Source organism: Centropristis striata, chromosome 23 (assembly GCF_030273125.1).
Source record: "Centropristis striata isolate RG_2023a ecotype Rhode Island chromosome 23, C.striata_1.0, whole genome shotgun sequence".
NCBI lineage: Eukaryota > Metazoa > Chordata > Actinopteri > Perciformes > Serranidae > Centropristis > Centropristis striata.
Genome location: NC_081539.1, coordinates 22,533,271 through 22,560,721, shown reverse-complemented (window position 1 = coordinate 22,560,721; position 27,451 = coordinate 22,533,271). Strand labels below are relative to the sequence as shown.

Genomic DNA, 27,451 nt, shown 5'->3' with positions numbered 1-27,451 from the left:
TGATGTTTTTAACCAACAGGATAAACAGGTACAGCTGAAATTATTAGCAGATTAATCGATCAGTGGATTAACAGAAAATTATGGCAACCTATTTGATATTTGTTTGTTTTTTCTGATTAAATATTTCATGGTTCCAGCAAATGTGAGGATTCAAGCTTTTCTTTAGAATTATACAAACAATTTAAATTAATTTTGTTGTTTGTTTAATTTTAGTTACATTTTATTGTTGTTTTTTTTCTGTGAATTTTTACAAATCCAAAAAACAAAACAACAACAAAACACAATCGAGTAATGGAGAAAAAAATCAGCAAATTGAGCCAAAATAAAAACCAGTAATAACAATAATATAATGATTCATTATATAATACTATAGTTACACTGAGCACTATTTCAATACTTTATGTACATTCTCATGATTAGACTAACATACAGTATCTTTACTTAAGGAACATTTCAATGGACAAATTACTTTTTATTTTTTATTTTTTTACCATAATATTTTTTCCAGTTTGGTATTTGAACTTTTAAACAAATCCAACTACTTTACAAAAAGCTTCTTTTTTTTTTTTAACCACAAACAGAAAACAGACAAAAAAAATAAAACACATCAACACAGTTCTTGTTGGCATACATTAAAAACTTTAACATTTTCTGGTTATTCGTCAAAATAGAAGTATTTTACATACGAATGAAACACATTGAGTCAAGAAACAATAATCATTAGAACCATATATCTGCACAATCTCACACAAACTGATGATGATTGCCATTTGTTTATTTTATCAATATTCTGCAAAGCAAAGCTGTTTATAATCTAAGAAAGAGAGAAACAGGAAGTAGAGAAATATCCCATTTATGGTGAACATGACATCTTCCTCTTCTCCTTCATGATGCTTGAATCTCAATCAGTCTGTTGACGTAGTCTGCTTCTTCTGCTTCCTGTAGAAATGAAGCAACCACCATCGTATTAAAAGGATTTCATCTGTACATATAATCTGTCTTGATAAATGAAACCTTTGCCCTTTCATAATAAGAGCTTTTGTCCCTTTATTCAAAGACATTTTATTGTGAAAGAATAGTGTAGCTGTAACTTACCTTCTCTGGTTTGTTGCAGCATCTTGATCTAAACCAGCTGAAAGAAAACAACGTGGAAGGAATAAATAAATACATCTAATTTAAAGAGAACAATGAGTCTTTAGCTGCAAATGATGATAGAAAAGTTTGTCTCACCACTCAAAGATGATGAATGTACTGTAGAGCGCCACGATTCCCAGGATCTTCACTGTAACGTTCACACCAACCCCAAACTCTGGATGATCTGGAACAAGACAGCAAACATTGAATTCACTCTGAGTATCTGAAATAGTAGCTGGTTTATTAGGTTTTAGAGAATAATTTCATACAAAAGCAATGAAAATGTGCTTTACAGGGAAAACAAACAAACAAATAAACAATCAAAGCAATACAGAAGCACAAAGGCAGAAAAGAGAGGAGAGCAGATTCTATTAAAATCAACAGATTCAGTTTAGTTCTACATTTACCTTCAAAATTAGTCCATGATGACATCTGGATACCGAGATCATTTGCAGCCACACAACAATAATCTTTTATATCTGTCACACTGGTCACCAAGATGCTGTAAAAGTCTCCTTCAGCTACACTGATGGCTCCATCTTTGCTGTTCTTGAACCAGGTGAAGCGGCTGACGGGAGGTTTGGCTCTGCTGGAGCAGGTCAGGTTCACCCAGCTACCTGCTAACACCAAACCTGATGGACTGACGGACACTGAGGTGTTCCTGGGAGCATCTGAGGAAAATGAGAGATGAACTTTATTAGTTAAAATCAGCTGACATAAGCATGAATCATCATGTTCAGACAGGATCCGATAACAAACACTGGCTGTCTTACATGAAACACTGAGAGTGATTTTTTCTGCTGCTGCTGTCTTCACATCTTTTCCTTCATTCACAGGATATCCTGCAGAACAGCTGATGGTGAGTCCATCATGTGTGTCTGACAGAGTGATGGTCTCCTGGATTTTAGTTGTAAAGGTTCCATCTGTGTCTTGCTCTATGATGTTGTGAGGGTCTTGTTGGAGCGTCCAGGTGAGTTTAGGAGGGGAGTGTGGACAGGGAGTGAAAGCTGAGCAGGTTATAGTGACAGACTGCTTCTCCTTCAGATCATTCACACCACCTGAGATCTCAATCCTGGGCCTCGGAGCAGAATCTGTGGTTTCAAATCAAACACAGGTTGGACAAAAGAAATAGATTCTGATAGATAAAGAAACATGTTTCTGTTTACACACCAAAGATAAAGGTGACATTAATGTAATGTCCCAAAATTTGATCATTTTAAAATCAAACTGTAACAATAGATTCTGTGTTTAATTAGAATTTAAATTCATGACACAGTAAAAAAAACAACTCCAATATTCAATTGTGTTGCAACTGATTTCACAGAAGTTATGGTCACTTCCGGAACGAGGTGACCAAGATGGCCGCATAGCGGCATAGCTCTGATACCGTGTTTTAATTATTTCTTTAAAAAACCCTTAACACTGCTGTCATCTCATAAAGAAGAAGCGACGAGGTCATGCCAAAACTAGCGGGAGGAAAACAGTGTGAACTTTTCACTCGTGGTCGAAAGACGGGCACTAATCCAACGCAGTTGAGCCCTCCGAGCAGCACAGATGCTAACACGGCGAGTGCTAATATGGCTAGCATAGAAGACGTGTTGGGCGAACTTAAGTCACTGCGGTCAGACTTTGGGACACGATTCGATGTTGTTGAACAGAAGCTGGTGGGTATGACAAATACTCTGGCGACACTGAAGGATGCAGTTAATGAGATAAAACAAGATGTTGCGAACAATACAGCTCGCATTGACCAGGCGGAGACCCGCATTGATGAGACAGAAACGGCGCAAGGCGAAACTGAAATAGCCCTGAGATCGGCTGTCAAGCGAATCGCTCTTCTGGAGGCAAAAGCCGATGACCTAGAGCAGTGGTTCTCAACCTTTTTGAGTCGCGACCCCTAATTTAACATCCATGTTGTCCGCGACCCCCGCTCACTTAATAACTTGCTACTTTGGGATTTATCAGGAAAGACACAAAATTACCCAAAAAAGAATCAAACTTGTGACGTCATGAACAAATTACATAAAATTAAGCAAAAAAGGACTCAAATTGACCACAAAATGACAAAAAATGACCACAAAAAGACACAAATTGACCAAAAAAGGCACAAAAAGACTAAAAAAGACACAAAATGACAAAAAAGACACAAAATGACAAAAAAGACAAAATGACCAAAGAAAGACACAAAATGACAAAAAAAAGACACAAAATGTCTAAAAAAAAAAGACACTAAATGGTAAAAAAAAGACATTAAATGACCAAAAAGATTAAAACACATGAACACTTTAACACAGTGGAGACAGAGCTGACTTCCAAAATGATTTGGCGACCCCCAGAAATCATCTCGCGACCCCAATTGGGGTCCCGACCCCAAGGTTGAGAATAGCTGACCTAGAGAACCGGGGGAGAAGGAAGAATTTGCATATCTTTGGGTTACGAGAGGGAGCAGAGGGGACACGGCCACTCATTGACTTTACAACGGAAATGTTACCAACGTGGCTCGGGCTGTCACCTCAAAAGACATTCACGTTAGAGCGAGTTCATCGTACGCTGGCTCCCGGGAGACCAAACCATAACAGAGCTGCGTTGGTGCGGTTCTTATTGTTTCAAGAGAAGGAGTTTGTCTACCGGCAGAGCAGAAAGAAGGACATTAAACATGACGGGCTAAAGATCACGTTCGCTCAGGACCTCTCAGCCGAAACGGTACGTGTCCGGCAAGGATTTCAACCTGTGATAAAGAGCTTTATCGACATCAATGCTTTCCGGGGGTTCCAATACAACCCGTGCAAGCTGAGGATTCTGCACAGCGGCAAGACCCATCTGTTTGCAACACTGCAGGAAGCAGAAGATTTCTACAAGGGACTCCCGCAAGCAGCGGCAGTTATCAACAAAAACTGAACTGTCAAAAAGTCCTCAAGGTGCTGTAGGGACTGAGTGAACTCATTCAGGAGCTACTCATATCATTAACAGGTGAAATCTAGAGCATATAACATGCGTCCTTTACTTTATTATATTGACAGTTAAATTGCGCACACTTACTGAAGTGAGCGGGTTTAGAAATATCTCGAGTTGATGTAGGCAGTTAAGATTTAAGTTCTAAAAGATAACGTTATGCTATTAATAAGGGTTAATAAATTACTTTTAAATTACACGGTTGAAGGTTATTGTTATGGTGGGAGTCACGTGGACTAGTTGCTCCTCAATCTCTGTGGATCAACGTTCTTGTAATCCACTAAATTCAAAGGGGAGGGGTGTGCATTCCATAGGAGAGAATGTACTTGTTCAGTGGGGAAATGTTCAGTGTTACTTTGAGTGTATGTGTGTGTATGAATGTATGGGGAATTTGCACCACTCATGATGTTATTTTATTTATTATTATTATTATTATTATTTTATTTCAAGATCCTAAATCATCCTAGGTAATTTAGATACAGCTATGGAGAGATCGAAACAACTAAGTAGTTTAAATATTATTGTTACAAGTTGGAATGTCAGGGGAATGAGAAAGCTGATCAAAGTGAAACAAATTCTAAACAGGTTAAAATGTTTAAAATGTAAGATTATATTCATTCAAGAATCACACTTAATTGCATCAGATATTCACATATTGACCAAAAGATATCCTGGCCAGTTATTTCATGCTCCCTTCACTAGTCATGCTAGGGGGGTTGTCACTTTAATTCATAAATCTGTACCATTTGCTATTATGCTATTATTATTTATTTAATATTATTATGTTTTTATTTATTTTTTTATTTTTATTTTCTCTTATTATTATTATTATTTTTTATTTATGACTGACTCCAGCAAAGGGAGGGGGAGGGAGTAAGCCAGAGGGGTGAGGGAGGTATGGGGGGAAGGGGGGTGGGAAGGTAGTTCAGATTCTTGTTTGTTGTTTTTCTCACATGCTGCCCACAGTGGTTTTTGATATGCTGTACAGTTGGATGTGGGGTGGGATGTGGCTGTATGTGGTTTGAAAGGAGAAGAAAATAATAAAAATTTGATCACAAAAAAAAAAAAAATCTGTACCATTTAAAAAATCTAAACTCATCATAGATCCAGGCGGGAGGTACATTATTGTACAAGGAACTATTCTGTCACAAAAAGTTAACCTTATCAATATATATGGCCCCAATGAAGACTCACCATCCTTTTTTGAAAAAATATTTTTAACAGTCTCTTCTTTAGAGGGCCTGTATATTATGGGAGGGGACTTTAACTGCACCATGGACCCAGCTCTAGATAGATCTTCTCAAAAAGATAACACTCATATCAAAACGAGAAAACTACTCAACAACTATATGCAAGATCTTAGATTAAAGGACATTTGGAGGGCCACAAATCCTACCAATAGACAGTATTCATGTTTCTCAAGTACTCATAAAAGTCATTCCCGCATTGATTTTTTCTTAATATCCACGGAGCTACAATCATGTGTAGAAGAATGTTGGTACAACAGCATTGTGATAAGTGACCATGCGCCGGTCTCTATGAAAATACAATTAGGTAAAAATGAACAGCACCCAAAAAGATGGAGATTGCAAACGTATTTGCTTAAGGATAAAGTATTTATTCAATTTGTGGGAAAATGTATAGATGATTATTTTGAAAACAATAAGGAAGAAACCTCAGCCAGTATAAGATGGGAAGCTTTTAAAGCTTATATAAGAGGAGGATAATTAGTTACACAAGTAAAAAAAACAAAAAATATAACCAAGAAATACTGATATTAGAACAACAAATTAAGACCCTGGAAAATGAATTCTATAACAGTAATGATGGAGAAACTACTTCAATTAACGGTCATGAGCGCTAAATATGATAAATTGACGACTGGTAAAGTGGCAAAAGATTTATTGTGGACTAAACAAACATTTTATGATCAGGGAGAAAGGGCAGGTAAGCTATTGGCGTGGAGAATTAAAAAACAGCAAGCAGAGAGAGCAATCCTTAGTATAAAAACAGCTGAGGACAATTTGACGTCAGTCCCTATAGAGATAAACGAAAGCTTTAGAGCATTTTATAAATCTTTATATCAATCAGAGTGTAACCCAAATGATGAAATCCAAAATACTTTTCTAGACAGACTACCATTTCAAGCTCTATCAGAAGAAAATAAATTAACACTTGACAGTCCACTCACAACCAATAACATACTAGAGGCTATAAGTGACATGAATAGTGGCAAAGCGCCCGGACCAGATGGACTACCGGTAGAATTTTATAAATTTTTCAAAAATAAATTGATGCAGCCACTACTAACTATGTTCAGAGAGTCTTTTGAACTAGGTATTCTCCCAGAATCATTAGGATTAGCTACAATTACTCTTATTTTAAAACCCAATAAACCACCAACAGAGTGCTCGTCATATAGAGGAATTAGCCTCATGGGATGTGATACGAAAATATTATGTAAGATTCTCTCTAAAAGATTAGAAAAACACATGCCAAATTTGATTGTTGACGACCAACAAGGTTTCATTAAAAAAAGACAAGGTTATCACAACATTAGACGCGTTTTAAACATATTATTTGAGAAACATGATACAAAAGACACAGCAATGCTGGCAGTTGATGCTCGTCAAGCATTTGACAGGATAGAGTGGAATTATCTTTTGAAACTCCTTCCAAGATTTGGATTGGGAGAAACATTTATTCAATGGGTTAGATTGTTGTATACAAGCCCTACAGCACAAATTCTTACTAATAATAATGTCTCAAAACCCTTTAATTTACAACGCTCGACTAGACAGGGATGTCCGTTACCCCATTATTGTTCACGCTAGCTTTGGAACCTCTGGCCATTGCAGTGAGAACTCGTGAGGGAATATCGGGTGTCAACATTGGAGGACTTAATCATCTCATTTCACTTTTTGCAAATGATATAATATTTTTTCTGACAGATCTTAATAATACCATCCCGAACTTGGTGAGATTAATTGAGGAATTTGGTGAATTCTCAGGTTATAAAATCAATAACACAAAATCTGTACTTATTTTTCTGAATGAAGAAGATAGGAAAAACCCGACTATAAACACTGAATTTACAATTGCTAGAGAGGGTTTTAAATATTTAGGTATTACAATTACTTCAAACATTAACAACATGGTCTCTGCAAACTATAACCCCCTGGTAGAAGAGGTCACAGAAACTCTAAACCGATGGTCTAATTTACCCATATCTATGATAGGGAGAATAAATATTATTAAAATGACAATTTTGCCTGAATTTGTATATCTCTTTCAGACAATCCCCTTGCCATTACCACCTTCATTCTTTGATAACTTAAATAAGGTATTAAGTCAATTCATTTGGAATAATAGGAAAGCAAGACTACGTCTTAAATTATTATACTTGCCCTATGAAAGAGGGGGCCTTCAGATTCCAAATTTAAGGTGGTACTATATGGCAGCACAACTGACATCAGCTTCGCATTACTTTTGTGTAAAATCGCCTCCAGCTTGGGTAAATATCGAACAACAATCTTTTCCAGAATTACCAATATGCAACTATCTTTATTCCGCAGATTTACATAAACTGATAAAAAAGACAAAAAAACCCTTCTTGAAAAATACTATTATTGTATGGCATGCAGCACATAAACATGTCGGAGAATCTGTAACTTTGTCCCAGTTTACCCCTCTATGGAATAATGACCAGTTTATACCTGGCAGAAAAGATGGAGGATTCAAATTATGGAAAATAAACGGCATCCAAGCAATCAAGGATCTGTATATTAATGGAAAATTGCTTACATTCAGTGACCTCTCTGAAAAATATAATATTCCACCAAAACATTTTTACAAATACTTGCAGGTTAGACATTTTTTGTTATCTAGATCCAAAGAAATTATGTCTATGCCTGAATTATCATCAATTGAACAAATTGGAAAACGGGCAGAGAAGGGCTTATTGTCCAAATATTATAATCTTATTATGTCAAATTCCAAGGACTCTGCAATAAATATATTAAACGCATGGAGAAAGGACATGCGAGAAGACATAGATGAAGCAGACTGGAGCGAGGCCTGTCTAAAAGCCCAAAGACAAACTATAAATACGCGGCTCAAGTTAATACAATTTAAATGGTTAACAAGGTTTTATATAACCCCTGAAAAACTTAATCGTATGTCAAGTCATATTCCAGATACATGTGCTAAATGCCAATATAATAAAGGTACTCTTATTCATTGTCTGTGGGAATGTTCAAAGATACAAAGATTCTGGAATGAGGTTATCAATTGTATGTCTGAGGTGTTTAGAGTCAGGATTCCCTTCTGTGCAAAACTTTGTATACTGGGAATTTATCCTAAGGATTTTAAACGCACAAAGAAACAGACTAAAGTTTTGGATTTCGGACTTTTGCATGCCAGGAGAGCTATTGCCTTGAACTGGAAGAGCATGGAGGCTCCTTCTATGAAACAATGGAAAAAAGAACTATCAGAGTGCATCGGATTAGAAAGATTGACTTACATTACCAAAGGAAAACTGAAGGAATTTGTACAATTGTAGGAACCATATCTGAACATTATAGCATCTGGAAAATAGGGTCATAAAATTTAAATTATCTTTATTATTATCATGTGTATATGTTTACATGTATGTATAAGTATGTATATGGTTGTGTTTATAAGAATATATGTATGTACATGTTGTTTAGATATGCATACGTGTGCAATGCAAACATGTGTGTGTATGTGTGCTTGTATGTATACATAGGCCAATATAATTTCGTGCAAATCTACCTGGTGTGAATGGGTGTGTGTATGAAGGTTTGGGTTCTGCTCTGCATTCTTTATGTATGTTATCATTTACTTTTGTTTGTTTGAATTTTATTGTAAAACTTGAAAACTAATAAAAATATTGTTTAAAAAAAACTGATTTCACAGTAAAATTGAGGATTGACTAAAAAATCATAACTTTCTTACCTTTAACTTTTATTTTAAGAGGGTCACAAACAGCTGTTGCCTCGTATGACGAGCCATCAATCCTGAAGTAGTTTGTGTCTGTGTAATTAGTGATTAAACTGGAAAATAAAGTGGTGCAGTTTTTATCACTCAGGTCTCCAGTCAGCCTCATTGGATAGATGTTAATCATCTTGCTGCTGTTGAAAATCACATTTTCTGGAAACTCGGCAAATCGGTTGTCACTTTTAATCCACACTCCAAAGGTTGTTCTTGTGCTGCTGAATTTCTTTTCTGATTTAACTCTATAGTTACATGGGATCTGCAGACAAGATCCACTTAGTGCTCCCATCTGCTCTGGTGCAGTGATGAAAAGGTCTGGTTTAACAGGACAAGCAGCCAAAGCACCTGGGAAACAAATTGATAATGAGCAAATGTGAAGCAAAAAGAAAAAGTTTAGTAGCAGCATGTTCAGTCATTTTTCCTTTGAACAACATCTGAATAAAACATTTCACTTTGCAGTCAGGACATGAACAAACAGCTCACCTGAAAGAAAGAAGACGCTCAGTAACATGTTGGCTGTCACCATTTTCACACTCTGGACTGTAATGACACTCATCACCTGGATTTGACAACAGGTCAATATTTTAATAAAAACATATTTTAAATGAAGCGCTCATGTTCTTTTCAAGCCTCAAATTCACACATTCAAACCATCTGTGTACAACCAGATGTGACTGTGTTACAATAGTGATTAATAAAAATGAAATATAAAATACACAACTAATCAACTAACTCTACGCTGGGGCAAGAGGTGGGCGGGCCCCCTCAAATAAATGTCTTGTCATTTTAATATACTCACAAAATTAAAATACATTACAATTTGACAAATTTTATCTGCAGTAGCGGAAAAATCCCCTCACTGTAAAAAAAAAAAGAGATAAATAATAGCTACTCAATAAAATTGAGGCAACAGATTGCATGCAATATTATTAATTAAATCTAACTACGTTACAAGTTGAGTTAATAACAACTCAACAGGAAGTGCCTGTCAATTAAAAACGGACTAATTCTATTGTGTTGGATTCATTCAAAATTCAAAATTGATTTAGAATTACATACACATAAAGATGATATTTAATGTGTTCAAAATAAGTAAATTCTACTTCAAACATTTTTATATTAAAGTTACTTAAACAACTGCCTCAAAATCAAGGATGCATTATATTTAATACATTTGATCAAATATATTAAGTAAAATGAAATGACTACAGCATAATTAATTACAGTACTGAAAAAGGGACACATGATACATGATTGTTAGTTGAAATCTGGATGAAGGATGTTTTATTTTATTTTATTTATTCATTTTATTTTTATTTTTCAGTTTCCCCCCCTGAGGGATTGCCACCTTATTGTGGGGAGTTTTGTATAGGGGGTTTGCGTGCCTCAATGACCTTAAGAGCTAAACCAGCAGGACTGGAGCTTAGTCTTCAGGTGGGACACCTGGACAGATCTGAAGGTAGAGGCCTGACAAAGTGTAATCCACTTCTCCAGGTTGGGGTTGGACACATAGACCAATGAAGAAAGCATTGTTACTATAAGCACAGAAAAAAAAAGTGCTGGATCATGATGTGTACACATAATGCCCCCTTCACATTTCTGACTGCCCCCTCATATATGCTGCCTAGAACCAGCCCTGCAAGTAATAGAAATACAGTTCATGAAAGGGCAGAAACATTTTTTTAAAAACTTTCAGACATTCAAACATAAAGAACATTTAAACTCACCAAAGGAGTTCGCAGCAAAAACAGAAACAATTCACCAGTTTGTGAATTTCAGCAGTACAGCAGACCCAGGATCAGACTGGCTCTATAAGAAGTGACTGAAATAGTCTTCAGTCTTCCTGCTCACACCCTGTGAGTGAGGAAGTCAACTTTGATGCAATTTAAACTCATTATGTTGCAAATCCCTTTTTTATTCTCAGAAATTATTTCATCACCACACTACTGGATGCCTGTATGTGTCATCAGGTTACAATAATCACAACAGTGACATTGAAAAGAGAGAAAAATATCAACACATGGAGTTAAGACCAACAATAGATAAGATGATGTTTTTTATTATTACGAGTATTTTACTTCTTGTTGTACACTTGTGTTCTTACAAAGGATGACGATTCATCATTTATGTCTTTTTTGAAGATTATAAGTTAGAGGTAGCGGCTGTTGTGCAGTTTCTTTCCAGATATTTGTATTTTACTGTTTTATTTCAGATAAAGATCTAGATGATATTCTCCTGCTGAATGCATTAATTTTGAAGGTGAACCCGTATGGTGCATTCAGAACAGGAAACACTGAGGACACTTTGTTGCAGAGAGCTGTGTGGCTACAGTTGCTATGACGATCCTGCAGAAAGACCCACTTCCCCTGTTTACTTGTAGCTTTCATCTTTTTCTCTGGTCACCACTTTATCAGTTTACATCCCACCACTTCTCTCTTGTGTTTTCACTCTCATGCATCAGCCACACAAAGTTTTATTTCATCACATGTAGCATCAAAGCAACATCAGATACTATAAATATACTGTGTTTCAGTGGAAATGACATTTCCTTGTAGAACTGTAAATGATATCTAATAATGTCACATCGTGCATGATTTGTCCATTTAGCACTGATGAGAGAACTTGATTAAAATGTTTTGTTCACTTCAAATACTTTCAATGCTTTTATTCCAGCAGTCATTTATACATTTATATACTAACATACAAGAGAATATATGATCAAAATCCACAATTTCTGTTTCCTCTTCACCTGAAATATCCAGTTTTTACCCTTCTTTTGTCTTAAAAAAATTATATATATATATATATATATATATATATATATATATAGAGAGAGAGAGAGAGAGAGAGAGAGAGAGAGAGAGAGAGAGAGAGAGTAAAACAAATTTAGGCTTTATTGAAATGCCATAAATCTGCACAACCCAACCTCACACAAACTGATGATGGATTCTTTTCAATATTCTGCAAAGTACAGAAATATTCCATTTATGGTGAACATGACATCTTCCTCTTCTCCTTCATGATGCTTGAATCTCAATCACTCTGTTGACGTAGTCTACTTCTTCTGCTTCCTGTAAAAATGAAGCAACCATCATCATAAGAGCTTTTGTCCCTTTACTCAAAGACATTCTATTGTGAAAGAATAGTGTAGCTGTAACTTACCTTCTCTGGTTTGTTGCAGCATCTTGATTTAAACCAGCTGAAAGAAAAGGACATGGAAGGAATAAATAAATAAATCTCATTTAAAAAGAACAATCAGTCTTTAGCTGCAAATGATGATAGAAAAGTTTGTCTCACCACTCAAAGATGATGAATGTACTGTAGAGCGCCACGATTCCCAGGATCTTCACTGTAACGTTCACACCAACCCCAAACTCTGGATGATCGGGAACAAGACAGCAAACATTGAATTCACTCTGAGTATCTCAAAAAGTAGCTGGTTTATTTTACGTTTTCCAGACAGGGTAAACAAACAAACAAATAAACAAACAAGCAAAGCAATACAGAAGCACAAAGGCTGAAAAGAGAGGAGAGCAGATTCTATTAAAATCAAGAGATCCAATTCACTTCTACATTTACCTGCAAAATTAGTCAATGGTGACGTCTGACTACCGAGATCATTTGTAGCCACACAGTAATAATCTTTTATATCTGTCACACTGGTCACCAAGATGCTGTAAAAGTCTCCTTCAGTTACACTGATGGCTCCATCTTTGCTGTTCTTGAACCAGGTGAAGCGGCTGACGGGAGGTTTGGCTCTGCTGGAGCAGGTCAGGTTCACCCAGCTACCTGCTGACACCAAACCTGATGGACTGACGGACACTAAGGTGTTCTTGGGAGCATCTGAGGAAAATGAGAGAAGAGCATCAGAACCTGAATTATATCGTTAAACAAAGAGAGTCATGATCTTCAGACAGGATCCAACAAACACTGGCTGTCTTACATGAAACACTGAGAGTGATTTTTTCTGCTGCTGCTGTCTTCACATCTTTTCCTTCATTCACAGGATATCCTGCAGAACAGCTGATGGTGAGTCCATCATGTGTGTCTGACAGAGTGATGGTCTCCTGGATTTTAGTTCTAAAGGTTGCATCTGTGTTTTGCTCTATGATGTTGTGAGGGTCTTGTTGGAGAGTCCAGGTGAGTTTAGGAGGGGAGTGTGGACAGGGAGTGAAAGCTGAGCAGGTTATAGTGACAGACTGCTTCTCCTTCAGATCATTCACACCACCTGAGATCTCAATGCTGGGCCTCGGAGCAGAATCTGTGGTTTCAAATCAAACACAGATTTTACAGTGAAGAAATATACTCTAATAGAAAAGAAAACATGTTTTTATTTACACACTTTTGCTAAAGGTGACACATGTAAGTAAAGAAACAGTTCATACTGCTGTTCAGAGTTAGCCTGGCTAACGCCAGTCTATATCACAAATGAGATATACTCTGGAGACCACCTATTCATTTTTCCATAGAGGAGGTGTGGTTTATGATCCTCCAGAGCCGTTTATTGGGCGCTATGAATGTCTATCAAAAGCGTCTGTACGTAGCTCTTAGCCAATCTTATCAGTTATACCAGATGACGTATGTAGAGCGACAGAAATTGATGTTTACATAGCCGGACTAGCCCATCTCTACTTTGAGACTAAAATGCTCAATTCTGCTTCTGCAACGTTTTTCTGCAGCATGTTCTAGCTCTGGCTGCTCTGTAGTTTCAGCTCACAGTCTGGGCAGTGTTGATGTGTGTGTGTGTCTGTGAGAGAGTGTTGCTTGCTGCTTTGCTTCTCCAGTTCTCGCTTTCTGCAAGATTATTTATTTTTACGCCCTATTCCCCCCTCATGTCATTCAGCCACACACATCCACTGATTTTATAGTCAATAGACGAGCTGCTGCGGGTCTCTGGGCGGCTCCGCTGTCCCCCGGCTCGTAGCGAGATCACCGGCGTTACAGCAGTGATCGGTAGCAGGGTTAGTTGGTAGATTAGGCTTTGGCCAAATCCTGTCAGAAGCAAGGCTAAAACATCCTTTTTGGTGGTGAAACAGGAGTTAGTAAGTCAAATGTTCTTCTTTTAAAATAAACTCGCTCTAAACTATTTAAAACGGCATCTACATCTAAAGAGAGCTTGCCGTCTGCTGCAGCCATGTTGGATCCGTAAGAAAACTACAAAACTACAAGCTTCCGTCTGCCGAGTAGTACATCGTCTTGCCGTCCCTCCCCGTTCTGTGATTGGATCCCTAAAACAGGGCGAAGAAACGGCCGTAGTTTCCAGACTGTGTGGAGGTTCGAAATGAAATTCGAGCACGCAAGGCAGTATGGCTAGTTCTGAGTCCCAAAATTTGATCAATTTAAAGTCTAAACTGTAACAATATATTTTGTTTTTTATCAGAATTTCAATTCATGACAAAGAAATCCCCAATAATTAAAAGTGGGCTGTTTAGACCAAAACTGAAACTGAGTTCACAGTACCACTGTGGATTGACTAATAAATCATTATTTCTTACCTTTAACTGTTATTTGAAGAGGATCGCAAGTCGCTGTTGCAAAGAATGCCGAGCCATCAACCCTGAAGTAGTATGTGTCTGTGAAACTTGTGATTACACTGGAAAACAAAGTGGTGCAGTTTTTCTCACTCAGGTCTCCAGTCAGATTCATCGGGTAGATGTTATTCATCTTGCTGCTGTTGAAAATCACATTGTTTGTTTTTTGGTCAAAATGGGAGTTACTTTTAATCCACACTCCAAAGATTGTTCCTGTGCTGTTGAATTTCTCTTTGTATTTAACACTAAAGTTGCATGGGATCTGCAGACAAGATCCACTCAGTGCTTCCATCTGCTTTGGTGCATCAATGATTAGGCCTGCATTGTGAGGACAAGCAGACAAAGCACCTGTGAAACAAACAGACGGAACACAATGTGGAACAAAATTTAGAAACAACAATTAAGTAGCAGCATGTTCAGTCATTTTTCCTTAGAAAAACATTTGTATAAAACATTTCACTTTGCAGTCAGGACATGAACAAACAGCTCACCTGAAACAAAGAAGACGCTCAGTAACATGTTGGCTGTCACCATTTTCACACTCTGGACTGCAATGACACTCATCACCTGGATTTGACAACAGGTCAATATTTTAATAAAAACATATTTTAAACAAAGCATTCATGTTCTTCTAAAGCCTCAAATTCACACATTCAAACCATATGTGTACAACCAGATGTTACTGTGTTACAATAAAGATTAATAATCTTAACATATAAAATGATAAAATGTGAGTTCATGATATTTATGCTAAACCAAAACACAACAAATATAAATTGGGTTCATGAAAGAGCAGCAAAAAAAAAAAATCTCAGACATTCAGACATAAAGAACATTTAAACTCACCAAGGGAGCTCGCAGCAGAAAACAATTAGATTTATAATCAGCAGACAGTTTGTGAATATCAGCAGAACTGCAGCAGACCCAGGACCAGACTGGCTCTATAAGAAGTGACTGAAATAGACTTCAGTCTTCCTGCTCACACCCTGTGAGTGAGGAAGTCAACTTTGATGTAGGTTAAACTTGTCAGGGTGCAAATCACTGATTTATTTTCAGAAAATTTTTCATCACCACACTACTGGAAGCCTGTATGTGTCATCAGGTTACAATAATCACAACAGTAACATGAAAAAGAGAGAAAAATATCAACATATGGAGTTAAGACCAACAATAGATAAGATGGTGTTTTATTGTTATGAGTGGTTTAGTTCTTATGGTACACTTGTGTTCTTACAAAGGAGGATGATTTGAGACCATCAGTCCAGAGTTGGATTTTTATTAGACAAATATGTAGGAAACTCATTATATCAGATCATTTCAGAGTCATTTATGAATTTTATTATAATATATATATAATATATAGAGAGGTAGCAGCTGTTTATTGTTTTTCCAGATATTTTATATTTTACTGTTTTATTTCATATAATGATCTAGATTATGTTCTACTGCTAAATGCATTATTTTTGAAGGTGAAACCGTATGGTGCATTCAGAACAGGAAACATTGAGGACACTTTGTTGCAGAGAGCTGTGTGGCTACAGTTGCTATGACGATCCTGTAAAAGGACTCGTTGAAGAAACAGCTGACCCACTTCCCCTGTTTACTTGTGGCTTTCATCTTTTTGTCAGGGTTGTTGGGGTTACATATGCCTCAAACCTGAGCACCACATACGTGTGTCTTAAGGTTCAAAAGTGTTAAACTGGCTTTCAGAATAATTAATAATCATCAAAAAAACAATTGTTGTAAATCATACGAATTGATTTAAGTCACATTTGGATGGGGCACCACTCTGTAAAACAGAGCAAAGATAATTACACTAAAGTATAATTAACTAAATCAGTCTCATAAAATTACTAAACCATCATTTGGAACTTTGATTAATAATTAACTTAATATTTATAACCAAATAACCACATCAACATTTAGTAAAGTTTAAAAGAATATGTAGCTGTTATCATCAAAGAGGTTGGTATCATTAATTTATGTACAACAATAATTGGACAGCATGTTCCAAAAAGCAACAAAATAAAACACGCAATATCTGATCTTAACAGACGATTTACAGTGTGTGTGTGTGTGTGTGTGTGTGTGTGTGTGTTTGCCACTGCCTTTCAGTCCTCATTTGTAGATGCCATTTTTTTTTCCGAAAAGGGCAATGCCAGGCGTGCCGGTGCCGTGAAGGGTTGATGAATTAATATTTTTTTCTTTATAAAAACTAGAAGAGGGAACCTCCTGTTGAGTGGTAGAGATAAACAATAATTGATAATACTGCATCGTAAATTCTATTTGATATTTTTTCTTATTTACCTTTTTCTTTAGTTTAGTAGATCTCAATCCTGGGCCTCGGAGCAGAATCTGTGGGTTCAAATAAAACACAGATTTTACAATAACCATATTGAATTCTATTCTAGGCAAATCAGAATAAAACTGGGACACTTAAATAAGTATATAAATTAACAGTTTGACCATTTTAAAATCAAACTGTAACAACAGATTCAGTGTTTAATCAGAAATTTCAAATTCAACGTAAAAAAAGACCTCCAATATTTAAAAGAACTGTTTAGATCAAAACTTCAATTTCACTTTGATTTCACTTTTAAACAACATTGAGTATTGTCTGTGTATTGTCTGATAAATCATAACTTTCTTACCTTCAACTCTTATTTGAAGAGGGTTTGAACAACGTCTGAATAAAACATTTCACTTAACTGTCAGGACATGAAAAACAGCTCACCTGAAAGAAAGAAGACGCTCAGTAACATGTTGGCTGTCACTATTTTCACACTCTGGACTGTAATGACACTCATCACCTGGATTTGACGACAAGTCAATATTTTAATTAAAACATCTTTTAAACGAAGCTTTCACATTCTTTTAAAGAATATTTTTTTAAATTGATATTTTTGACAGGACAACAAAACAAAACATATTGTATAACATTCAAAAGACATGTTCACTGTCCCCTCTTTTTTTAATGAAAACAAAGAGAACATCCTTTCAAACAAAATAAGTGAAGGTCTAACAAATCTAAGTCCACAAGAACAGACATTTCTCCCCTTTATTGAACTCAGTATCATTTCAACATGAGGCACAACTGTGGAAAACACAAAATACTAAAATAAAACATTATATATTAATATACTTAAAGAGGGTCATAAGCAGCTGTTGGTCTGATTAGCGAGTTCTTAGCCCTGAAGTAGTATGTGTCTGTGTAAATTGTGATTAAACTGGTAAATAAAGTGGTGCAGTTTTTCTCACTCAGGTTTCAAGTAATATTGAATGGATAGATGTTGTTCTTCTTGCTGTTGTTGGAAATCACATTGTCTGAATGTTTGCCAAATATGAAATTACTTCCACCCACACTCTGACCGTTGGTCTTGCATAATTGAATTGCTCATCAGATCCAGCACGAAAGTTACATGGGATCTGCAGACAAGATCCACTCAGTGATTCCATCTGCTTCAGTGCATCAATGCAAAGGGATGCATCATAAAGACAAACAGCCAAAGCAGATGTGAAATCTATGGTGGCCCTGAAGTACAAAGCACAACAAAAAATCACAAAACACAACAGCAAATAAGAAAACACAAAGGCAAATCACAAAAGACAACGATGTCAACTTCTTACGGAAAAGAAATGTACCTGTGGCTACATGACTCTTCGCTGATTGGACGAACGTCTCATCGGAAGGATTTTAATTTCAAAATATGATTGCAACCGGTGATTCAGACTTTACTATCAGCATATGCAATATCACCTCATTGGGGTGTTATGTCCCAACTGGTTTTCACATTAACTGGCTGTCGTCTTGTGCATGCGGCTGTGTTCTGCCTCAGTGAACAGATTTGTCACATATTTGCTGTTGTGTTTTGTGATTTGCTGTTTCAGGGCCACCGTAGGAATCAGATGATTAACATTATGTGAGAAAAAAATCTATACACACAGCATAGCAGCAGTGTACGACGGCGTATAAGGACCAAGTATGAAAAAAAAGAGAAATACAGACCCGGGGAAGGGGGGTAATATTTCGAGAAAAAAATCACAGATTTACGAGATTAAAAGTGGAAAATCTACGAGAAAAAAGAGGCAGATTTATGAGAAAAAAGGCTAGTGTTTTGTTTTTTCAAGGTACTACATCACCACATTTCATTCGTTTCTACCCATGGGATGTTTCCTGCTTTTCCATGACTCACTCTGTGTGTACAACTGTGAGTTTTATACTGAAAAAAAGGTGATAAAGAATGACAATAAAGTGTTTATACTTCATGTCAGCTCGCTTTGAGCAGCTTCAGTGAATTTCCCGTAAATGTTACAATACAGGCGCACTACATTATATAGCGACGGCTGGCTTGACTACGGAGAAGCGAATGACGGCTGACTTGACCGCAGTGACATCCAGCACGTCAGACTGGGCTTTCCGCCTGAACAGTCTTAACGACTTGAGATAATAATAATAATAATAGAGAAATATACTATATAATGTAGTGCGCCCGTATTGTGACATTTACGGGAAATTCACTGAAACTGCTCCAAGCGAGCTGACATGAAGTATAAACACTTTATTGTCATTCTTTATCACCTTTTTTTCAGCATAAAACTCTTACCAGCAGAGAGGAGATGAAGTATTAACGTTACATCAACAGTTACATGTACAGTAAAATATTACATTATATTTTTTTTAAATCATAAAAATTAAACTGTCTGTTTCCAGTCACTAATTTCACTGCAGGTTCATTCTATGGCACCTAAGGTATATTATCACAAAATTACGGGACTTTTCACTGTGTAAATTCATAATAAAATGCACTTCAATATTTACTGTACATTAAAAATATTACATTAAAAATGTATTAAAATTAAACTGTCTGTTTCCAGTCACTAATTCCATTGCAGGTTCATTCTACATGACTTCAGGTATATTCTCACACTTGTACAGGACTTTTCACTGTGGAAATTCATTTAAAAAAATGCACTTGACCACTTACTGTACAGTAAAATATTCAAGTACATTTTATTATGAATTTACACAGTGAAAAAGTCAGTTTGTGAGAATATACCTGAGGTCATGTAGAATGAGCCTGCAGTGAAATTAGTGACTGGAAACAGACAGTTTAATTTTTACGATTTTTAAAAAATATAATGTAATATTTTACTGTACATGTAACTGTTGATGTAACGTTAATACTTCATCTCCTCTCTGCTGGTAAGAGTTTTATACTGAAAAAAAGGTGATAAAGAATGACAATAAAGTGTTTATACTTCATGTCAGCTCGCTTGGAGCAGTTTCAGTGAATTTCCCGTAAATGTCACAATATGGGCGCATTACATTATATAGTATATTTCTCGCAATTATGAGATCAGGATCTCGTAATCATGAGATCCTGATCTCTTAATTACGAGAAAAGGTTTCTATTTTTTTGTTATCCAGTGAATGCAATGCGCTTCCGTACGAAGCCGATACAAAACAGTTAAACATTAGTTTCGTACTGTAACTCCAGATTCTATGAGTATAGGCGCACTGGTCCCTACAGCTATTGCTGTACGGGACCAGTGCTCGGTGCGATTGCCCCGAGGCCCTAATAAACAGAACAAAAAAAAAATAGAAAAGGTGAGTGTGTGAAGAGATAACTACATAAAATATTTGCAAAAAAATGCATTTGTTGATTGACAAGTTCCTTCGTATCCTCAAAGATGATTACATGACTCAATAAAAAACATTTTAAAAAGGAGATATTAATTTGTGTATTGCAGTCATCAGCCAACGACTGTTTCACTGAATTTGATTCAGCAGTTAGTTACATATATATACAAACGTCAAAAAATCCTGGAAATATCAGTTTAGATCATCTTTTTGTCTCTTTTGAAAAAAAAAATGTTTTTTTTGCTTACAAAGAAAACACCATTGAGAAGACTGAAACTGTGTTTGTCTCAATAAAAAAACATGAGAAAACATGCGTCCTTGTTATACTGCAGTCACAAAGAAGTATTTAATATTAAGAGTAATTTACATTCAGATAGTTATCTTGTATTCACATTACAAGTCTTATACACAACATACCTTTAACTTACTGAGATCCCTCCAGTACAATCTGTCTCAGTCACTAGAAAATGCAAATGACTCAGTTCTCTCTGCCTCATTGTGGAGGGTCAAAGGTCAGTGAGAACTGAGTGACATGCAAAGTCAAAGCAAATCAGCACAAATTTAATACAATTCTTCTTGTAAATGGTAAAATGGTAAATGGACCTGCACTTATATAGCGCTTTTCTAGTCGCTTTGCGACCACTCAAAGCGCTTTACACTACAGACTGCGCTCATTCACCCTTTCACACACACATTCATACTGGTGGCAGTTGCTACCCTAAACGGTCCCACCTGCCACCATTGGGAATTCATTCACACACCGATGAACACAGCACATCGGGAGCAATTTGGGGTTCAGTATCTTGCTCAAGGATACTTCGACATGTAGGCTGCGATGGTCAGGGATCAAACCACCAACCCTTCGGTTGGGGGCCAACCAACTCTCCCAACTGAGCCACAGCCGCCCGTACTGTCCTTTCCCATGTACAGTTGTCTCTCTGCCCTAGAAACATGCACAAACAATGGCCCTCATTCACAAACTGTGTGGGTTTTTTTTTTCATGCTTCTACCATACAACATCTCCATGACAACCCTTTAGGCAAACATATTCCCATAGAGAAATGTGGGTGGGGCAGTATGCTAAACGCAAATACCAGACATGCACCTGTTAATATAAAATGATTCCTAATCATACACATAGCGGTTAGAACTACATTGGCCGGTGCACACGTATCGTGAATCTGATAATAATTTTGCCTGTGCACTTATTTTCTGCACAAGTATGTATTTCTATGCACATATTAGTAGCCCAATGTCTTAATCTTTTAAGTAATTAAACTACAATTTGCTGCATGATAACAATGGCAGACAAAATACAAAACAAAACAAGGTTATGTAACAATACCTTGTTATAATAATGAGAAACTATCACAAGACAAAATAACACAAACTTAAATATAATCTTGTGCAACACTGTTAGTATGTGTGAGCAGAACTGCTCCTGGTGTCATTTGCGTGTCACTTTGGGACATTTATATGCAGACATTTGACTTATAAATAACAAATCACAAATAAAAATTAACCGCTGTGTAAGTTCAGCACACTCATATGAACATGTTATAGAAGCTCTGAGAGAAAAGTTAGCAAACATGTTTTGGTGAGTCTGATCTCAACTGTTTTCACTCAAAAGTTTTGTCTGTTTGGATATATTTTCTGACTTGCATTTTTTCATCTGAAAAATATGAAATAATTTTTGTTCATCTGTTTTATCAGGATCATTTCTTTAAGTGTTTTTATTGTAATGCTCATATTGTCCACAAGAGGCAGCAGTGCATCACTACCTTTTGCTCTAAATAGGACTAAAAACATTCATGTTTTCTTCCAGGGAAGTTTTAATTTTTGCATGCACTCAAAACACGTGCATACTGTATATTGTGTGTTAGCAATTTATGTAACATTACTGACATGTCTCTTTTTGCCTCAAAATGCGTTTTAAATAAAATCGGAACTGAATGATAAATAATTTGACAACAACTTTTTTGTTGTGCTTGTTTTAACAGAAAACATGAGAAAAGTCAATTAGAAAGATTCTCATCTATGAATTAAATGGGAAAAAATGAAGGTACTTAGAAAGATTGCCCTGGCAAAACTTTCATTTGTTCTTAAGTCATAAACACAGAAGTGAAAACAGTTTTCTTTAGAAATTAGTCACCATCATTTTTTTTCACACAGCCTCTCAGGGCTTCCGTAAAAGTTTTTAAACATCATAAAGGCACATAGGCATATGATTTCTGTACATATATGTATACATTTTTGTTGTATTTTTAGCAAAATTACTTAGTATTTCTTCACTTCAGCGTAGAGATCCTCTGGGGCCTCAGCTGTCTGTGCTAAGCCGTTTGCTGTCCTGGACACATTGACCTGTGCGTACAGCGTCTCCTGCTGCTGTCCACTGTTCTGCTCTGAGGACGAGGGCAGCTCAGGCCTTCGCTTGGAGAAGTCAATCTCTCCATAATGGATGTCTTCTTCCTCCATCTTACTTGCAGGCTCTTTAACAATCAGCTCTCCACCTGTTTGACTCTGTAGAAATAAAATAAACAGGAACAGGAAGTGTGAGGTGACCCTTCATGTGGATCCATACTGGCTCATATTTATGAACAAATGTAAAACACTCAGAACACACAGATCAGTACTGTAAAGGGAAGTTAAGTATGATCTCACCTGAGTCTGTTGTATTGACTTTAAGCGCCTGTAAGACATAACATTCATTATACTGTGTTGTTGGTCAAACATATAGTATGCCAGTTAAATGTTGACATTGTACGTCTCTGCAAACTACAGATATGCTGAAAAGTTTTTGCACAGCAGATCTGTTGAATCAGAATGTTTCTGAACCGTTGCAAGCTGTTCCTGATGTGGTGGTAATAATAAATAAATAAAAACATATCAAACCGGATCCATAAAGAGAATCGAGTCACATCTTTATACACGTAGTTAATGTTAATGTGACTTTGAACAAAACTACTCAGTTATTTTTGGTTAAAAAAACGTGATGGTTAATGGAAGGAAAAAGGTACAGGTTTGGGTTAAATAACTAGAAATAAGTGTCCACTGGACACAGTTTTAATGAAGACTGGGGGAAAAAACTGCTGGATGCCGAAACATTTTTTTTAGAGTGTGTCATTAGAAAGCAAAGATTTACATAATTATCAGGTTTACTTAAAACTTAATTAAAAAGTTACTCAAGAATGACTTCACAGGGATAGGAACAGGACCCGAAAATTGGTCTACTTGGTGATGAATCCATCCACCGCATCCTCCTTCCTCTGAGAACTGTGACAAAATGACACCACCAGCCCGATGCTGAAGCAAAATGTGCTGGAAACGTTTCGTTTTAACATATCTGCCGTTTGCAGAAACTTACAACGATAACGTTTTTTTCTGCTGTCTGGGTGAATTTATGACACTTACCAAACACAGACAGCCAGGCAGATGAGTATGATGATCCCAATGATTCCTCCAAGAACTAACCCCCACGGTAGAGAGTTGCCTTCAACACAAGATAAGACAAAACAACAAAATCAATATAAGTGACTTCAAGAAAATGTTGATGTAGTATTGTTGGAGTCCCACTTTTTCTTTTTACCTTCAATGGGCAGACTGATCACCAGTGATGTCTCATTTCCGAGATCATTTGTAGCCACACAGTAATAATCTCCTCCATCAGTGACATTAAGGCTGTAAAAGTCTCCTTCAGCTACAATGATGGCTCCATCTTTGCTGTTCTTGAACCAGGTGAAGCGGCTGACGGGAGGTTTAGCTCTGCTGGAGCAGGTCAGGTTCACCCAGCTACCTGCTGACACCAAACCTGATGGACTGACGGACACTGAGGTGTCCTTGGGAGCATCTGAGGAAAATGAGAGATGAATATTATTTATTAAAATCAGTTGATATAAGCATGAATCATGTTCATGCTTTCATGTTCTGAAAGGATCTAATAACAAACACTGGCTGTCTTACATGAAACACTGAGAGTGATTTCTGCTGCTGCTGTCTTCACATCTTTTCCTTCATTCACAGGATATCCTGCAGAACAGCTGATGGTGAGTCCATCATGTGTGTCTGACAGAGTGATGGTCTCCTGGATTTTAGTTCTAAAGGTTCCATCTGTGTTTTGGTCCATGATGTTGTGAGGGTCTTGTTGGAGAGTCCAGGTGAGTTTAGGAGGGGAGTGTGGACAGGGAGTGAAAGCTGAGCAGGTTATAGTGACAGACTGCTTCTCCTTCAGATCATTCACATCACCTGAGATATTAATCCAGGGCCTCAGAGCAGAATCTGTGGTTTCAAATCAAACACAGATTGTACACTGAAACACACAGCATGAAACTATGAATCTACAACCATAGCAGCAGTTCTGTGAGGCTGCACTTTAAGCCAAATGCTAATGTCAGAATGCTAACATGCCACAATGGAACTGATAACAGGCTGATATTTAACAGGTTTAAAGCAAAATTACGTAAAAACTTTTGAATAATTGCAAGAAAGACACACAGCTGGACTTCCTGCTGTTGGACTAGTGAGTAATATTATCTGTCTTGCTATGTCGCCTGTTGCTGCACTTGTTTAATGTTAGGCTGTGTTAGCAAAGTTGTGGAGTTGCTCGTTTTTGATGATATAATTATAACAAATGCACGTTTACAGCCGTTTATATTTACAACTGCGCTGTAGAAGTGATTTAGACTATGAAACTGGAGGGACATTAAATAAAACATGACATACAACATACATAATGTTGTTTTAATGGTTCCCATGTTGAACATCTTACCTTATTATATATTTTATACTTTACGATCAAAAATATTTCTACTTTTTACTCCTTTTCCTTTTATGTTCTTTTGGCTTGTGATAAGTTATAATAAAGCATGTCTGTTGGCAGCTTGTCATGTTTCTGATGTCTTAGCGGTTTGTAATTCCCCAAAAGACACATTTCATTTCCCCTCTAAACTTCTCACACACTTTCATTTCAATAATTCTTTGAATATGAAAAGACAAAATTCTCCAATATTGCACACTTAAACAAAGAAAAAGTCCAAAATATTAATCCAGACAGTATAGAAATTTCACAACCCCTCAGGTTTATCTTGTGACTCTTTAGAAGGGTTACATAAAAAGTAAACTTGTAAACTTGTAGATTTCATCCATTGCTGTTGGTAAATAGTGGCACAATAGAAGAGACTTCCCTTATCAAGTGCTGCAAGTCAAGAACTCAAGAGAATATTAATAGTAAATGTATTTCAGGCAGACATTCAAATCAATGACGGTTTCTGTAACATTTAACTATCACTCAAGCTTTAGATCATCTTAAAGCAGATACGTATGTTCTTAGGTTGGGTTCACAGCTGTTTGAACTAACACTGCAATGGATTTCACTTTTTATTCCAAACAATTAAAACATACTTAACAAATTAAAAAGCAAAACTCTCTTACCTTTAACTGTTATTCGACTAGAGTTACAAGAAGCTGTTGCCCTGTGTGATGGGTTCTCGATCCTGAAGAAGTATTTGCCTGTGAAATTTGTGAATATACTGGAAAATAAAGTGGTGCAGTTTTTCTGATTGAGGTCTCCAATATCCATTTTGCTACTGTTAAAAATCACAGCCTTTGGATTATTGGAAAAATCAGTAGTATTATTAATCCAGATTCCAAAGGTTGTTCCTGTGCTGTCTAATCTCCCTCCTGATGTAACACTAAAGTTACATGGGATCTGCAGACAAGATCCACTCAGTGCTTCCATCTGCTCTGGTGCAGTGATGAAAAGGTGGGCTTCATCAGGACAAGCAGCCAGAGCACCTGTGAAATCAGACTCATGATTAACATGTAAAAAAAAAAAATGTAGAGAGAAACTAAATGTACATAAGCAATACAGTGGTTCCATATTGACTATTTAAAAACATTGGTTTAAAAAAAAAAATCCTCCATCAGTCAACCTCAGCAGTGACCAAACCTGCCTATACTCAATACCGAAGCCAGTTTTGTCACAGTGACAAAAATATTTCAAACTGAAAAAAATCCACATGAACTTCTAAATTTTGACTGTAAATGATAAAAGTGACATCTCCAAATTAAAGGGACTCACCTGAAAGAAAGAAGACGCTCAGTAACATGTTGGTTGTCACCATTTTCACACTCTGGACTGTAATGACACTCATCACCTGGGTTTACGAACAGAAGTAACTTTCACAAAGCATTCAGCTTGCTCTGTACAAGCAACAACACTGTGTCACAAAAGTGTAAATGTCTCTCTGGGTTAGATTGTAATAAAACCAGTAAGTAATGTTGTCTTACTGAAGGAGCCCACATCAATAAGAGAGCAACAGTAAGATCCTTTCCTTATGAATTTCAGCAGTTCAATGAACCAACTTCCCTTTTTAGCTATCAAACTGACTTCCTATGATTTAAGAACACAGTGCAAGTGCTGTCATTTTTTTGAATCTTTAGAAATTGCAGAAACCAATGTTGCCCAACACAGTCATGGCCAGACATTGTGAAGAGATAGAACAAAAATGAACCTTTAAACCTCAAAGTCATGTGCCTGCATCAAAGGCCATACTTGCAATTATTAAAATCATATATATATATATATATTGAAACCTGAGAATATATATTGAGGGTTTTAACCAAAGGTTTTAATATATATTTTCCAATTTTCAATATATAGTCTCAAGTTTCAATATATATTCTCAAATTCTATATGTATTCTCAGACTCTTAATATATATTCTCAGGTTTCTATAAATATTCTAAATATATATATATATAGATAGATAGATAGATAGATAGATAGATAGATAGAGAGAGAGAGAGAGAGAGAGAGAGAGAGAGAGAGAGAGAGAGAGAGAGAATGACTTATTCACAGGCTTCTTCTTTAGAAAAAAAGAGTAATTTCCTCTTATTTGTCATGTTTATCAGAGTTCAGGAGTGGAGCCGTCGTGCTCGGTGGTCAAGCCAGGCACCACTCACATCTTATTCAAATGTCCCAAACCAAACTAATAGTGATGATGAGCTTAGCCTGTGAGTATTTTTTCCAAATAAGATGTTAACAAAAAGTCCAGTACTGCGCAAAAGTCTCAGAGATTAATTGATGCTGGTTTGAAGGCAAAGGGTGGTCACACCAAATATTGATTTGATTTAGATTTTTCTTCTGTTCACTCACAAATGATAAAACAAAATAATTATTA

At 36.5% G+C, this 27,451-nt stretch overlaps 3 protein-coding genes across 3 annotated transcripts; all 3 read right to left on the bottom strand.

Moving 5' to 3' along the window:
• Positions 1–877: 877 nt before the first annotated feature.
• On the bottom strand, positions 878–10,897 carry LOC131961951 (B-cell receptor CD22-like). Its single transcript, XM_059326888.1, has 8 exons — positions 10,830–10,897; positions 9,586–9,661; positions 9,064–9,447; positions 1,908–2,225; positions 1,542–1,805; positions 1,231–1,318; positions 1,096–1,132; positions 878–939 (listed from the first exon to the last, which is right to left on the bottom strand). The coding sequence occupies exons 2-8, from the start codon at positions 9,656–9,658 to the stop codon at positions 886–888; spliced, it is 1,218 nt and encodes a 405-aa protein (XP_059182871.1). The 5' UTR covers positions 9,659–9,661; positions 10,830–10,897; the 3' UTR covers positions 878–885.
• Positions 10,898–12,119: 1,222 nt separating this feature from the next.
• On the bottom strand, positions 12,120–15,508 carry LOC131962444 (sialic acid-binding Ig-like lectin 7). The gene is made up of 8 exons (XM_059327447.1): positions 15,480–15,508; positions 15,125–15,200; positions 14,598–14,981; positions 13,046–13,363; positions 12,682–12,945; positions 12,400–12,478; positions 12,265–12,301; positions 12,120–12,173 (listed from the first exon to the last, which is right to left on the bottom strand). The coding sequence occupies exons 2-8, from the start codon at positions 15,195–15,197 to the stop codon at positions 12,120–12,122; spliced, it is 1,209 nt and encodes a 402-aa protein (XP_059183430.1). The 5' UTR covers positions 15,198–15,200; positions 15,480–15,508.
• Positions 15,509–22,551: 7,043 nt separating this feature from the next.
• LOC131962443 (myelin-associated glycoprotein-like) lies at positions 22,552–26,474 on the bottom strand. The gene is made up of 6 exons (XM_059327446.1): positions 26,351–26,474; positions 25,702–26,064; positions 24,235–24,549; positions 23,861–24,121; positions 23,697–23,764; positions 22,552–22,794 (listed from the first exon to the last, which is right to left on the bottom strand). Exons 1-6 carry the CDS (start codon positions 26,421–26,423, stop codon positions 22,552–22,554), a joined length of 1,323 nt encoding a protein of 440 aa, XP_059183429.1. The 5' UTR covers positions 26,424–26,474.
• Between the last annotated feature and the right edge of the window lie 977 nt (positions 26,475–27,451).

Coding starts and splice junctions, on each gene's coding strand:
- LOC131962444 (XM_059327447.1), bottom strand. CDS start 15,197: ATGAGTGTCATTGCAGTCCAGAGTGTGAAAATGGTGACAGCCAACATG. Junction 14,982..15,124: donor GAGCGTCTTCTTTGTTTCAG/GTGAGCTGTTTG, acceptor TTTGTTTCACAG/GTGCTTTGTCTGCTTGTCCT. Junction 12,479..12,681: donor ACCATTGACTAATTTTGCAG/GTAAATGTAGAA, acceptor CCGATCATCCAG/AGTTTGGGGTTGGTGTGAAC.
- LOC131962443 (XM_059327446.1), bottom strand. CDS start 26,423: ATGAGTGTCATTACAGTCCAGAGTGTGAAAATGGTGACAACCAACATG. Junction 26,065..26,350: donor GAGCGTCTTCTTTCTTTCAG/GTGAGTCCCTTT, acceptor CTGATTTCACAG/GTGCTCTGGCTGCTTGTCCT. Junction 24,122..24,234: donor AATCACTCTCAGTGTTTCAT/GTAAGACAGCCA, acceptor CATTTTCCTCAG/ATGCTCCCAAGGACACCTCA.
- LOC131961951 (XM_059326888.1), bottom strand. CDS start 9,658: ATGAGTGTCATTACAGTCCAGAGTGTGAAAATGGTGACAGCCAACATG. Junction 9,448..9,585: donor GAGCGTCTTCTTTCTTTCAG/GTGAGCTGTTTG, acceptor TTTGTTTCCCAG/GTGCTTTGGCTGCTTGTCCT. Junction 2,226..9,063: donor TCTTAAAATAAAAGTTAAAG/GTAAGAAAGTTA, acceptor TTGAAACCACAG/ATTCTGCTCCGAGGCCCAGG.